At 33.8% G+C, this 15,834-nt stretch overlaps 1 protein-coding gene across 5 annotated transcripts in view; it reads left to right on the forward strand.

Annotated features, from left to right (window-relative positions):
- LOC106067133 (uncharacterized) overlaps positions 1 to 15,834 on the forward strand; it is a 164,390-nt gene that overhangs the window by 121,939 nt on the left and 26,617 nt on the right. For all 5 annotated transcript variants that reach the window (XM_056014923.1, XM_056014924.1, XM_056014921.1 and 2 more), the window contains 9 exons: positions 90 to 197; positions 903 to 1,013; positions 3,862 to 3,972; positions 5,230 to 5,340; positions 6,147 to 6,257; positions 7,409 to 7,529; positions 7,972 to 8,085; positions 12,073 to 12,113; positions 15,187 to 15,352. In XM_056014923.1, coding sequence (XP_055870898.1) covers positions 90 to 197; positions 903 to 1,013; positions 3,862 to 3,972; positions 5,230 to 5,340; positions 6,147 to 6,257; positions 7,409 to 7,529; positions 7,972 to 8,085; positions 12,073 to 12,113; positions 15,187 to 15,352 — 994 coding nt within the window. The remainder of the gene's footprint in view (positions 1 to 89; positions 198 to 902; positions 1,014 to 3,861; positions 3,973 to 5,229; positions 5,341 to 6,146; positions 6,258 to 7,408; positions 7,530 to 7,971; positions 8,086 to 12,072; positions 12,114 to 15,186; positions 15,353 to 15,834) is intronic.

The raw sequence follows: 15,834 nt of genomic DNA on the forward strand, positions 1-15,834 counted from the left end.
GTTGTTTTGAAGGTTTTTAAAAAATTAATATTCATGTGGTTTTGAAGGTATTTTTAAAATTAATATACATGTGGTTTTGAACTGTACAGAGGTGAATGACAACTGCTCTGCATTACTCTTCAATCAGGATTGTATGGAGCTCTCAGAACCTGACCAAGGCAAATGTTTCAGTGCCCCTCAACCAAAAACAAAAAAAGGTCAGTACATATCACATTAACAAATGTGTCCAGCTCTAATGTCTTATAAAAACCACTTTTATTTTCTTATTATGTTTCATTGATTGCTGAACTAAAAACATTTTTGTGTGTTGTGATGCCCTGTTGTTATATAATCAAATTATTTTTTTTAGCTGCTTTTGTTGTGTTGGGAATGTTTTTTTTTATTTTCATATTTAGGAATTTGAGTTTTAAGTAATAATAAAATTTTGAAGAGTTATGCGCTTTGTCCCAGGGATTGTGTTTTTGGCAAGGGTAGAGGAAGATTGTATAACTGGAAAAGAAATGTTTCTGTCAGTTCTTGAATTGTTTGTAGTTTTAGTTAGGAATACATTTACAATATTGGCTCAGATGATGAAAAGAAATTATATAGACTCCTTGTGGACATCAGCTTTGTCTGCATCATGTGTAATAAAATATGCAGGTCACAACCAGGTCTGCATGGTCACATCCTCCTTAATCTTTATTCCTCAATGCACTTATCTTCATAACCTACTGCAATGCCTTATAATGTGTATAAGTTTTGATTAATAAGAAGTAATAATTTATTTTTTAAGTACCAGTACTTCAGATTTTTTTTAGTATGCATTTTTTTTAGTATATTAATGAAATATAAGTATGTACTGTTGTTTAATTTATGAGACTTTTTGCTAAAGAAAATATATTTCTTTGTGTTACTATCTGTAGTTTGCAGTGCAACAGAGTTTTCTTGTCAATTTATTGATAATTGTGTCAACCAATCATCTCTATGCAACAAGAAAAATGACTGTGGGGATTGGTCAGATGAAAAGGATTGTGGTAAATTCACTTTAAAATTTTTTTTTCTAATTTTAGCCAACTTATAAACTTTTTCAGACATGCTGTTTTAAATGATTCTCCTTTTAATCTTTAAATTACACTGTAGATCCCTAGTGGAGTGTTTAAAAGGTTAGGGTTAGCCAAAGGTCCATAAATTAAAGGTCACTAAATTTAGAGACATATCATCAAGACTGAAAAATGAAAAGTAAAATAGCTATAATACATTCAACATTGAACCATAATTTAGAGACTCTTGTCCAATGGGAAGGATTTTATCTAGAGTCCAGGAATTGGCTGTACAATGACCTCTCTGTCCAGATCATGATTTGATCACATCTGTTTATTTTAGGGTCATGAATCCATGAGCCAAGCTTGGTTTCCCTTGACTGTTAATTCTTATTCATTGCAGACAAACTTGTAGCACAATTAAAACATTTTAGTTAGTGACCAAAACTGTTAGTTACATGGAATTTATGCTATTGATATAATTTTTGTCATGTGCAATGTACATTATTATTAGGGTTGCACCAGATAGTAGCAAATATTTGGCCATTTTTCACTATCCCACCAATTATTGCTGCAGGATAGTAAAAAGTACACCTGTTAATATGCATATAGTAGACATGGTTCCATTAATGTCTGTTATGAAAGTAATTGATGTTTATGTTTAAAAAGAAATAAAGTGCTTAAAAATTTATGAATATGCACCTACCATCTTTTATTATAAAGACAATGCATGTTAATATAAAATGAAACTTTACATTATAAATGCACTTACATACAGAGCAGCAATGGCTGGCACATTTATTAAACTTTGTGTCTTGACCTTTGAGTTGGTTAGTTAACAATAGTTAACATGTTATATTCATGCTGACCAAATTTTTTTAAATGGAAAATAATAATTACTATTAGGTGACAACATTAAGTCAGGTAGGATGAACATAATGTCAATATGTTGACACTGTCTAGAGATCATACCTTATTAGGGATCTGAGTTTGTTTACTGGTAGAAAAATCTTAATTAGGGGGCTGGACTTCAAGTCAAACCTCTAACTGGGTTATGAGTTAGCTTGCTTGAAGCTAACTCCCAATTAGTGGTCTGGACTACAAGCCACACCTCTACATGGGTGCCAAGTTTGCTTACTTGGTAATAAATCTCAAGTAGGAGGCTGAACTATTAAACTTAAACAAGTGATTTTTTGCTACACAAACCATGAGTATATTTCTACATTTTGTAGCTCAGTAAGCAAGTGATTAATTTTGTTAAAAGATAAAAGTATAAAGCTCAGATTTCACTTCATCCCGGTCATTTCATCCCCTGATATTTTCATCATCTGATCATTTTTATCTAACAAATTGTAATTTTAAAAATCATGAAATGAGCAATATTTAATGTATTCATTTTTTATTTAAATGACAAAATTGTAACACGTTAATGTTTAAAAGGAATTAAAGCAAAACTTATACAGGTGACATGATTTCACGAGGATGGGTGAACTCCACCTTTATTAGAAAAAAATAAAACCTTATTTCAAGGCTAAAAATGACGCTCCCATTTTCAAGAAAGAGCGATTGAAAAATAAAATAAACTGAAACATGGTCGTACTTTCACCACTGCTTGGCCTTTGATGATAAGTTATCAGTGGCACAGTCATAATTATTGTAATCGCACTTCTATCTCTCAAAAGATTTCCTCTACTTGCACCACACCTTGACCTTTGATGATAAGTTTTCAGCGGCACGGTCATAATTATTCTAATTGCACTTCTATCTCTCAAAAGATTTCCACTACTTTCACCACACCTTGGCATTTGATGATAAGTTATCAGCGGCATGGTCATAATTATTGTAAGCGCACTTCTATCTCTCAAAAGATTTCCACTACTTGCACCACACCTTGGCCTTTGATGATAAGTTATCAGCGGCAAGATCATAATTATTCTAATCGCACTTCTATCTCTCAAATGATTTTTGACTACTTCCACCAAATCTTGGCCTTCAATCCGGATAATATTATATTACAACCCCCACATCCAATAGAAGTGCTATAGCTAAGTACACACCCAGATTTACAATATAATATAAGATTTCTCATTAAGAAAACAAAGTGGAAGAGGAAACACTATAAACGCATTAGTAACAAGTCATAAGATGTCAAAAAGAATTCTACATAATCATATTTATATATAAAATATTTAATTGGGGATGAAATCACCAGGGGATGAAGTGACCAGGGGATGAAATGACCGGGGATGAAGTGACCGGGGATGAAATGACCGGTCACCATAAATATTACTGTTGAATTACTTTTTCTAGCATGTTATTTCCTCATTATTATTGCTATGATTTATTATATGTACTTAGCCACTATCAGTATTAGGCACTAGATGCCAGTACTAGAAGTGGTTTCTGGCCTTAAAGACATAAGCCTGATAACCATTTGATGGTCTGAAATACACGAACACATGCATCTGCCCACTGTACAACCCAGATTGCACTTTACCTTTGAGAGCTTTACATTAGTACAATGTACATGTATATATTCTACATTGACAATCAATTTACACAGCTTAGTTTGTAATCTCTGTTAATAAATGCTGATCAACTAATTCATCAATGAGTGATAAAGTTTAAAACAATTAGGTGAAAAAGAAAATAATAAAAATATAACATAGGTATGCTATTTTAATTTAGAAGTTTTGCAAAATGTTCAGTATATAGTTGTTTACTAGACATGTAGCTCCAGCTGGGCATCTTATTTTACTATCCAACCAAATCTGGCTTTGTCTGGATATCAAAAAGTGCTATCTGGCGCACCCTTAATTATTATTATTATGATTATTCATAGAGTGTAATAAAGACTTTGAAGTCAAGTGCAAAATGGGAATGTGTATTCTAAGTTACCAAAAGTGTGATGGTGTATACCACTGCCCGGATAACAGTGATGAGCTCAACTGTGGTAAGTATTGAAGTCTATGTGCTAGAAATGAAGTTGTCATATTTGATACTCTTGGTTATGATTAAAGGAATAGGTCCTTAACTTTGTACAATATTTTGTTACTTAAATACTAGTCAATTTTGGGTTAGACAAGTACTGTTTATAAGTAGCATTCTGGTCAGACCTGTTTTGGTTATTTTAAATAATTGTAGCTTTTGGTGGCATTATAAATGAAAGACTCACAAGCCTTTTTATTTATTTTTATAACTTCTAAAACCTAAGTGGTTATTCTGGTGATTGATAAAATTCAATGGATCAAAAAGCAAAAATAACTCAAATCAGTTATAAGTTCATAAAAATACATAGCATTTCATAAGCTAGAAAATACATAGATAACAATTGTGAAGCAGATTTACATTTTTTGTTCCCTGTCTTTCTCTTATTGTTTCTATTTTCACATAACCATAGCAGAATTTAAGTCATTGGTTTATATGCATGACTAAATGCATGACGCATAGGGTGTAATCATCTTCTTTTTTGAAGTAATTTCTGTATTATATAAGATAAGATTACCTTTAGCACTGCTCCATAACCTATAGCACTGCTCTACCAACACTACTTGCTGCTCCACAAAAAAAGAATATGATGAGCCTCAAAATAGAACAGTGGATTTTATAACTATGCATGATCAGTAAAATAACTAAATTTTGAAGCATTTAGGGACAAAAGATTCAAAAGTTATGTAGCAATAATACATAAAATACTGAAATATTCATAGAGACACAAAGATAAAGGCACATTTCTTGTACTAGGTCCTCCTTTCTCCCTAGCACCATCAGGGCATGGAACAAGGTTGCCTGAATCAGGCAGTAAAACTAATGATTTAGAATGTGTTGTAACCTGTAATTAATATGCACATTTAGATGAACATTTGGCATTGGACATAATGATATTCTTTTGTGAAGCAATTAATAACATAACATTATCAATATTTGGAAAAAATAGATTCTCACTTTCTACCTTAAGGCTTACCCTTACTCTCCACATGCATTTATTCATTCCTAATGTTCAAATAATAATATCTATACAACTTTTCATACTCCTCCAATCATATTATCCAGACACATTAGCACATTCCTGTTTTTTTATCACTGTTAACAAATGTATTTTCACCATTCACACATAGGAGGTGTCCATCAGGGGAGTTTATTGTAGTGATGAAACTCCGACATTAATGTCACAAACTTGTCTTATTCATAAAAGTACATGTTATTTCAGCTTGTCCCAAAAACCAGTACCAGTGTAAGAATCAGACTACTTGTATAATGCCTGAATGGATATGTGATGGCCAAAAAGATTGTTTAAATGCTGACGATGAGGCTAATTGCTGTGAGTAATATTTGTTTCTTTGACTTCCTTTCAGTATCTAGTGTTCATCATGAAATATTGTCTCTCAGGCTTCTCTTTACATTGATCATACATGTCTTTAGTGTAATAAATGAAAATGGAAAGTCCCTGTTATTGGTAATTGAACAAAATTATATTTTGTTCAAGAAATTGTTGAAGCAAACTATCAATTGTTATTAAAAAATCCATTCAAGTAAGAAAACAAAGAGCTTATGAAAAAAGAATTGCTGTTGACAAAGTGAGTCTACTTGAACAGCTAAGAAAAAGGTCATGAATTTTTGTCTAAAATATTTATAAACATTATGTTTTGCATATATGGTTATTTTCATACTGGATAGGTGTCCTGATTAGCAATAGTATTATTAGTATATTATAAAGTATCTAAAATATTTTTGTTGATAGATCTTTATAAATTATTAGAAATAAAAATTAAAATAACATCATATGTTATCCATTCTTTGGCCATGAAATGTGGCAACATGTATATCAAAAAGAAATTAGGTCACATGTTTAAACACCATCTTTAGATACAGGGGCAAATTTGGAAAAATAAACTGCTTTTTAAAGCTTTTAAAGTTTCTTTATTCAGCTAAGAATTAGTTATAGTACTTTTACATACAAAATATTGATTGCATAAGTTAAAATACTGAAAATACTGCATTCCTCATTAATCTTCAGACTCAAAGACAAGCCGCATTATTTTATATATGTCTTATTGTCATATCTCTTTATCATATTATTTTAAATAGACATAATGTTGACACAATTCTGTTCCTTCTCAAATAAAGCCATGTGTAAAGAGGATGAATTCACTTGTTCTGATTCCAAGTGCATCTCACTGAAACAACGCTGTGATGGAACTTTTCAATGTGCTGATGTTTCTGATGAAATGGAATGCAGTAAGTGTTTAGAATTTAACTCTTTCTTTCTGGAATTATTTTTCATGTTCTGTCAAAATTATTTACTCCCATTCATAGTGCTCTACCATTTTGTGATTAAACTTCAAAAGCATTTTTGCTTGTTATTAAAAAATTTAAATTTGTTTTAGAATTAAAGGGAAATGCATGCTCTTTTTATATAATACTAATTCATTTTTACAGAATCCAAAATTATTTTAATTTTTGATTATAACAATTAAAAAAATAAAAACTCATCAACTGTGGATTAGTCATCAAGATCTAGACGTCACAAAAAAAAATTCTGCTAGCACATATGATAAAAAAAGCTTTCATTAGATTACAATGAATTGTCCTGTGACTCTAGATCTTGGAAATATTTTAGGATCCAAATTAAAAAAAACTTGATTTTTTAAATTATTTGTCCAAATTTTCACATACATACCATACTGGAAAACAAACAAATTGACATCTTGAACTTATTATCTCCTATTACTTTCATTTTTTTTTAAAATGTTTTATATATCACATCTTTCATTCTTATAGCATGCTAAGTGCGCTATGGTCAATTCTCTTTCGGGGACCACTGAGGGGGAGGGGGCATCTAGGGGAAGGTTTCTTTGCTGCCTTTAGGTGCTCAGCAAACACAACTTTCTTCAATTCAAGATTCAAACTCGAGCCTCCTTGTTAGGTGGCCAAGCCATAGTTAAGTATTTTCTAAGCCACATATTCCACAATCCAATGGAAAAATCACAATACAAATTTAAAATGTAAAGCATTGATGATTGGATGGAAAAACACAAGTTGAGTCTTCGAGTCAAGTTTTATTGTTGCTTGTTGAGTTGATCTGATGGAAAAGATTATTTTAAATTGAAGCTGGGAGCATTATAATGGAGAGAAGGAGATCATCCTCATTGTCAAACTTTATTTGATGAACTGCTTGAGAGGCTCAAATCCTCCCTCTTAAAACTAAACATCCCTCATGTTAAATTACCAGCTACTACATTTCTGTATCAAATAAAGCACTTTTCACAAAGGCATGTACTACTTACTTATTCAGGACATTATAACTAAAAGTATTTCAAAATGTTTTCCCTGCACTGTTTCATTCGAAATAATGTTTTAATTTAAATTGGTTAAAATTTGTTGAACAGTTTTTCCCAGCACTGATGAGGATCCACTACAAGTAATTGTAGAAAGATTTGGATATTTTGTATGTGTGTCAGATTTTACTGAAGCAGCTGGGCAGGAAGCATGTCTTAAATTGGGACAAAGGTACAGTAACTTAAATATTTTTGAAATAGTATTGTACTGTACAGAACATTTTAGTATCTTATTTAAATTTACAATACAAAACATTTAAGTATCTTTGAAAAATTTACAATACAGAAATTTGAAGTATCTTATTTAAATTTTGCCTGCTAGGTAGCAATGAGCAAGATTTAAATATTGGAAATAGTATCAAAAATGGGTGCATTACAATACTCTTTTTAGATTTTATATTAATACAATGATTAAATCAAGACACACACACAGTTTATATAAAATGTCAATTTATTAATAATAATAATAAAATTTATGGAGCGCTGTTAACAAACAAAATGTAGGCTCAAGGCACTGTGATAACATTACAAACATAAACACGAGAGCTAAAATGACAAACTAATTATAAAAAGTTATTAATAAACTTTATTAGCATTCTTTGCTTCATTTACAGAGATTTGGACACTTTTTACTCAAAGAATGTGGAACCTGGGAATGAAGAGAACTATTACTTCCAACTGAATCCAAATGGAAACTTGTCGAGTGTTCTTGGGCGAGGAATGCTTGTGTAAGTATTATTAGCTGACAAAAAATGTTTGCAAATGTACCATGAACTTTCTCACCAAAAATGTATCAGCAAAGTTAGTAAAATCTTAGAAGAGGACCATCACCCACTCTTATCAAGTAGACTACAGAATGTCCATTATGGCTAGAAATGGAACAGTATGAAAACCTGTTTGTTCCTTACTCTGTCAGACTATCTGTGCTAATTGTGGACTAGGGAATGTGATAGGATCAATAGGTCTGTGTGTAGTCACTCATTGACTACTCTGTGTGTAGTCACTCATTGACTTCTCAATGTTTAGTCACTCATTGACTTCCCTTTGTGTAGTCTCTCATTAGAATTCTCTGTGTTTAGTCACTCATTAGACTTCTCTGTGTTTAGTCTCTCATTGACTTCTCTGTGTGTAGTCACTCATTGACTTCCATGTGTGTAGTCACTCATTGACTTCCCTGAGTGTAGTCACTCATTGACTTCCCTGTGTGTAGTCAATCATTGACCTCTGTGTGTAGTCAATCATTGACTTCTCAATGTGTAGTCACTCATTGACTTCTCTGTATGTAGTCACTCATTGACTTCTCTGTGTGTAGTGACTCATTAGACTTCCCTGTGTGTAGTCACTCATTGACTTCTCTGTGTTTAGTCACTCATTGACTTCCCTGTGTTTAGTCACTCATAGACTTCCCTGTGTGTAGTCACTCACTGACTTCTCTGTGTGTAGTCACTCATTGACTGCTCTGTATGTAGTCACTCACTGACTTCTCTGTGTTTAGTCACTCATTGATTTCCCTGTGTGTAGTCACTCATTGACTTCTCTGTGTTTAGTCACTCATTGACTTCTCTGTGTGTAGTCACTCATTGACTTCCCTGTGTGTAGTCACTCATTAGACTTCCCTGTGTGTAGTCACTCATTGAACTCTCTGTGTGTAGTCACTCTTTAGACTTCCCTGTGTGTAGTCACTCATTGATTTCTCTGTGTGTAGTCACTCATTAGACTTCCCTGTGTGTAGTCACTCATTAGACTTCCCTGTGTGTAGTCACTCATTAGACTTCCCTGTGTGTAGTCACTCATTGACTTCCCTGTGTGTAGTCACTCATTGACTTCTCTGTGTTTAGTCACTCATTGACTTCCCTGTGTGTAGTCACTCATTGACTTCCCTGTGTGTAGTCACTCATTAGACTTCCCTGTGTGTAGTCACTCATTAGACTTCCCTGTGTGTAGTCACTCATTGACTTCCCTGTGTGTAGTCACTCATTGATTTCTCTGTGTGTAGTCACTCATTGATTTCTCTGTGTGTAGTCACTCATTAGACTTCCCTGTGTGTAGTCACTCATTGACTTCTCTGTGTGTAGTCACTCATTGATTTCTCTGTGTGTAGTCACTCATTGACTTTCCTGTGTGTAGTCACTCATTAGACTTTTCTCTGTGTAGTCACTCATTGACTTCTCTGTGTGTAGTCACTCATTAGACTTCTCTGTGTGTAGTCACTCATTAGACTTCTCTGTGTGTAGTCACTCATTGACTTCTCTGTGTTTAGTCACTCATTGACTTCCCTGTGTTTAGTCACTCATTAGACTTCTCTGTGTGTAGTCACTCATTAGACTTCTCTGTGTGTAGTCACTCATTAGACTTCTCTGTGTGTAGTCACTCATTGTGTGTTGTGTCTGATCTCTATTATGGAATGTTCTTCTTGTGATTTCTCATAAGGATCAATAAGACAGTCTTTGAATAAGTCTTAAATGTACTGAGTATAAATCAATAGCAAAACATAAATATCTTTCACAAATGAATAATTAATTAGATCCAAAACATTGTAACAAAAAAAATGTCTGTTAGGTACTGTATACAAATGATGGAATGTAGATATTTAGAACTTACTAGAATTTTTTTTTCTGGTTCCATAGAGCCAGCAGATATACATTCTCAGGAGTATTGGGCCAGTAATTTACCCACATAGAAATGGAATAAGAAAAACATAGCAAAAAAGAAATCCCTAAAGATAACATTGAGAAATAAAAGAAGATTAAAATTAGTACATTAGTAAATAAAAGGTCAGGCGAAATGCTGATGTCAAACTGTTTATTTACTTTCATTGAATGTATTTTATTTGTAATAATAAATTCTAGAGCATTTCTTGTCCTCATAGAATAAAGCTAATAGAAACAAATAGAAGTTCAGACCTAAATGATATTAACATGAAGAATTAGGGGTCTCTTTAATTTATTTACAAATAATATTCCATAGTGAATCAAAATATCTATTCTTCATTTGTCTTTCTTTAACTAATTCTCTTCCATTAGTGAAGCTGTGACATTACAGAAATATTATTGGCCTCTCTATAATCTATTCTTTGTCTGAAGCTGTGACATTACAGAAATATTATTGGCCTCTCCATGAGCTATTCAATGTCTGAAGCTGTGACATCACAGAAATATTATTGGCCTCTCCATGAGCTATTCAATATCTGAAGCTGTGACATCACAGAAATATTATTGGCCTCTCCATAAGCTATTCAATGTCTGAAGCTGTGACATCACAGAAATATTATTGGCCTCTCCATTAGCTATTCAATGTCTGAAGCTGTGATATTACAGAAATATTATTAGCCTCTCCATGAGCTATTCAATGTCTGAAGCTGTGACATCACAGAAATATTATTGGCCTCTCCATGAGCTATTGAATGTCTGAAGCTGTGACATCACAGAAATATTATTGGCCTTTCCATGAGCTATTCAATGTCTGAAGCTGTGACATCACAGAAATATTATTGGCCTCTCCATGAGCTATTCAATGTCTGAAGCTGTGACATCACAGAAATATTATTGGCCTCTCCATAAGCTATTCAATGTCTGAAGCTGTGACATCACAGAAATATTATTGGCCTCTCCATGAGCTATTGAATGTCTGAAGCTGTGACATCACAGAAATATTATTGGCCTTTCCATGAGCTATTCAATGTCTGAAGCTGTGACATCACAGAAATATTATTGGCCTCTCCATGAGCTATTCAATGTCTGAAGCTGTGACATCACAGAAATATTATTGGCCTCTCCATAAGCTATTCAATGTCTGAAGCTGTGACATCACAGAAATATTATTGGCCTCTCCATGAGCTATTCAATGTCTGAAGCTGTGACATCACAGAAATATTATTGGCCTTTCCATGAGCTATTCAATGTCTGAAGCTGTGACATCACAGAAATATTATTGGCCTCTCCATGAGCTATTCAATGTCTGAAGCTGTGACATCACAGAAATATTATTGGCCTATCCATAAGCTATTCAATGTCTGAAGCTGTGACATTACAGAAATATTATTGGCCTCTCCATAAGCTATTCCTTGTTTGAAGCTGTGACATTACAGAAATATTATTGGCCTCTCCATAAGCTATTCAATGTCTGAAGCTGTGACATCACAGAAATATTATTGGCCTCTCCATAAGCTATTCAATGTCTGAAGCTGTGACATTACAGAAATATTATTGGCCTCTCCATGAGCTATTCTCTGTCTGAAGCTGTGACATTACAGAAATATTATTGGCCTTTCCATGAGCTATTCTTTGTCCGAAGCTGTAACATTACAGAAATATTATTGGCCTTTCCATGAGCTATTCAATGTCTGAAGCTGTGACATTACAGAAATATTATTGGCCTTTCCATGAGCTATTCAATGTCTGAAGCTGTGACATTACAGAAATATTATTGGCCTTTTCATGAGCTATTCAATGTCTGAAGCTGTGACATTACAGAAATATTATTGGCCTCTCCATAAGCTATTCCTTGTCTGAAGCTGTGACATTACAGAAATATTATTGGCCTTTCCATGAGCTATTCTTTGTCTGAAGCTGTGACATCACAGAAATATTATTGGTCTCTCTATAAGCTATTCAACAATGAGCTTTATAAGCTATTCAACAATGAGCTTTCTACTAAATTCATTTACAGGTTAATTGTTTTTTCCTATTATGATATAATGTTTTCTTTTTTATTAGGAAAACATGCAATCCAGTGTATGTACAGTGTATAAATAAAGGTAAATATTGTATAGAATTTTTTTGTATATTCAGTCAGTAAATATAAAGCCTGAATTTCAAAATACAGTAAATCTTCAAGGACAAGATAAGTAAGGCTTTTGAATGTTGGCTTAAGTTTTGATAGGGGGCTTTTCCATATATTTTCCTGGACTTTTGAATTATCTTATTTGACCCATTCCTTGAATTTATAAAGAATATTACTTGCAATATTATTTATGCAAGGATAAGGTAGAGATATGCCAAAACATAATTTAATGATTTGCTGTTATGGTTCATATGAATACATAAGTTGAAATTCTTTTTTATTATTTAAGTATGCAAAAGTTCAATGCAATGTACTAAAATGTTTTTTTTTTACTTAAGTACTAAAAGTATTTTTATTTTATCTATTTTTGTCTTGTTTTATAGATGCTTAGAATACAGAAAAAAAAAGGAAAGTTTTCTATACATGTTCAAATTATTTACCTTTAAAGTAGAATGTAAGGAGTGTGTATGTATGTCCCACATAGAAATCAAAACCGTTTGACCAATCTTGATAAAACTTGACCTAAATGTTCCTTTGATCATGGCAGTGTATATTTAATGTCCCTTTCACAACTGGAAGATCCTAAAAAAAAACAACTAAATTTATCTCTAATAAAGAAAGATGCTTTTTAACAAATCAAGTGAAACCTTCTTCACTGTATTTTAAATTAGATATCAATATGTCAGATAAACTTGTAAACCTTCTTTCATACTCTTTCATTTTCCTGGCAAAATATATAAAAAAAAATGTTAAGTAAACACACACCATTTTTGACATAGATCTAAATTCAATCCACTAGATCATTAATAGTCAAACTAAGGCCCGCAGGCCACAGATCATATCTGGCTAGTATATATATATATATACTAGGAGTGCACCGGATAGTAGCTACGGCTATAGTGCAACTTTCATGCTTATAGCATTCACAGAGCGCTATGGTCCAATCTCCATGGTACTTCAATGGGGGAGGGGTATCTGGAAGCAGGTTTCCTTGATGCCTTTAAACAAGCCATGTTTTCATGTCTGAATATTAAGGAGGTTGCAGTATTGTACCTGGCTACGCAGCCCCAGCTGTGATACACATAGTTTGCCACATCCAATGCAAACATGACCATTATATGCCAGTGGTTGATTTAGATTCTCTTTTCACTGTCTACTTCTGGATTTTCTTTTGGCCTATAAAGTGTATCCTGCGGCCTTTGTAAAAAATCTCCAGCTAGCTCGTTCTGAAGCCACCTGTAGTCAGATGTCCTCTTCTGTGTCAGTTAAAGTAAATTGGTGCCTAAGCTGGTCTTTAAAGTGTTTCTGTGGGGCATGTCTGTTACGTCTATCACCTTTAAGCTCAAAAAATAGACTGCCTTTTGCAAATATTTGTCCCCCCCCCCCCCTTACAGGGTAGTGCTTTCTCCAGCGTAACTGTCAAACCATAAGTAGTCCCTCTATACTGTCCATACTGGTGTTAGCTTGAACATTGCTGTTTGTAGTGCGGTCTTGCCACCGTATGTCCATGATAGAGTGAAAACATCGTTGGTGAAAGGGTTCAGAAGTCTTAGTTGCTTTCTGTATAGTACCCATGTCTCAGATCCATATTGAAGGGTTGAGAGAACCACTGCTTGGAAGACACTGATTTTTTGTAGGCAGGCAGAGCGATTTATTCAGCCAACTCATTCCTAGAGGCCTCCATAAGCACTATTGGCACTGAACAGACGGTTATCAACTTCCCTTGAAAATGATGCGTTATTCGATATTTTAAGTGGTCTGCAACATTAAGGGGATGTCCATTTACAGGAATCTTTGGGGCTCAGTAGGTTTAATTGGGTGACTTCTGGAACATGACTTATTGATAAAACAAAAGGAGCGGCAGTGCATGCAAATTTATTGACTGCTCCGACTTTTTGGTCCTAAAATGTATTTGATGAATCCTTCTTTAGAATACTAACACTATTTTGTAAATCTTTCTGACATTTTATTTTGTTAAAAGTATTTATTAAGTAATACCCTAACAAAAGAATCAAATCCACTGGAGCTCAAAGTAGGCATGCTCGAAACAGCTATCCATATATATACCGATGGATCGGTCTTCAAAGCCACCATCAATGCTGATCTGCACCCTGTGGCGATTACTGTTCAAACTTCCAAGCTGAAATTGAGGCAATTACCATAGCATTACAGACAGTGGAAAACAAATTATATGAAGGAGTACAATACACCATCAAATATTGTCTTTACAGACTCCCAATCTACTCAGGAAGCACTTAACAGCAGCACCTCAAACAGCCCAAGACAGTTCACAACACTAATTGTGATAATCCATCAAATGATGTCAAAATTAAATATTGATATCACACTACGGTGGATCCCTGGACACATTGGCATCATGGGAAATGAAAAGGCAGATAAACTGTCAAAGGCAGGATCATCTATGGAATAACCAGATAGACCTGTTAACTACCTCACCCTAAGGTCAACAATCACAAAGAGGAGTGGCTCAACCAACAGGCATCAGGAAACACAGGCAGAAATGACTATGCCTAACAAACTGGACAGTATTGATTTCCTCCCCCACAAAGTGCAATCTACAATTTTCCAACTAAGAACTAGACACACACCTCTGTTAAATTTCCATCTGAACAAAATAAACTCCGCACAACTCTCCCTATGTAGACACTGCGCCCACCCTTATGAAACCGTAAACCATATCCTCTTTGAATGCCCCTCCCTAATCCACCATAGGCAGACCCTACTACCATTACAGCCCAACATAACCAGAAGCCAATGACAGTGATGAACAACTGAAGAAAACAGCACACTATTTTTCCTTGGCACAGTCTGCAAAAGAGCTCACAGCTCAGCAGCAAAAGCTGGCTAGAAAATTATACATATTTTAGGATTTTGTGTGTGGTTTACATCTGTCTTGTGTCTTTTATGAACAGAATGTGGTTTACATCTGTCTTGTGTCTCTTATGAACAGAATGTGGTTTACATCTGTCTTGTGTCTCTTATGAACAGAATGTGGTTTACATCTGTCTTGTGTCTCTTATGAACAGAATGTGGTCATCCCAGCCTCAATGGACCTAAATACGTTATCAATGGCAAAAATGCTCTACCTGGTTCATGGCCTTGGCTAGTCTCCATCAAGAAATATGTCCTACATATCTGTGGTGGGGCCATTATCCATCCATACTTTATTCTTACTGCTAGTCACTGCATTGAGTAAGTTCATTTTTTTTTACTCTAAGTATGATTAGTTAGTCATTTCAATAAATGTGCTTAATTTCATTAATCATTGTGATAAAATTATTTAACTTTTCAAAAATGTGCTACTAATTTATAAAAAAAATATACATTATATTTTTTTTTTAGAATTTTTTTTTTGAAGTATAATTTTATTGTACCAAGAGGATGAACAATGGTGTAATGTTTTGTGCAGTGTAACTCCTAGGGGGACTTAGGAAGACAACCAAAAGTGTGTTGTGTGTGACTTGAATGTTTCATTACTTAATTACACAATTCACAAACAGAATAGTGACAGTATTTCCTGATGATGTAGATAGCATTGCAAATAATAAATAAACATAAAACTGACTGACTGACTGACCCTAATACTCTCTCTTTGTATTACAAAGCTTATATCAACTCACTCTGTCTGTCTGTCTGTCTGTATTGTAAAAGTTTTACATGTTTTTCCCCCACAC

Source organism: Biomphalaria glabrata, chromosome 17, assembly GCF_947242115.1.
Source record: "Biomphalaria glabrata chromosome 17, xgBioGlab47.1, whole genome shotgun sequence".
Taxonomy (NCBI): Eukaryota; Metazoa; Mollusca; class Gastropoda; family Planorbidae; genus Biomphalaria; species Biomphalaria glabrata.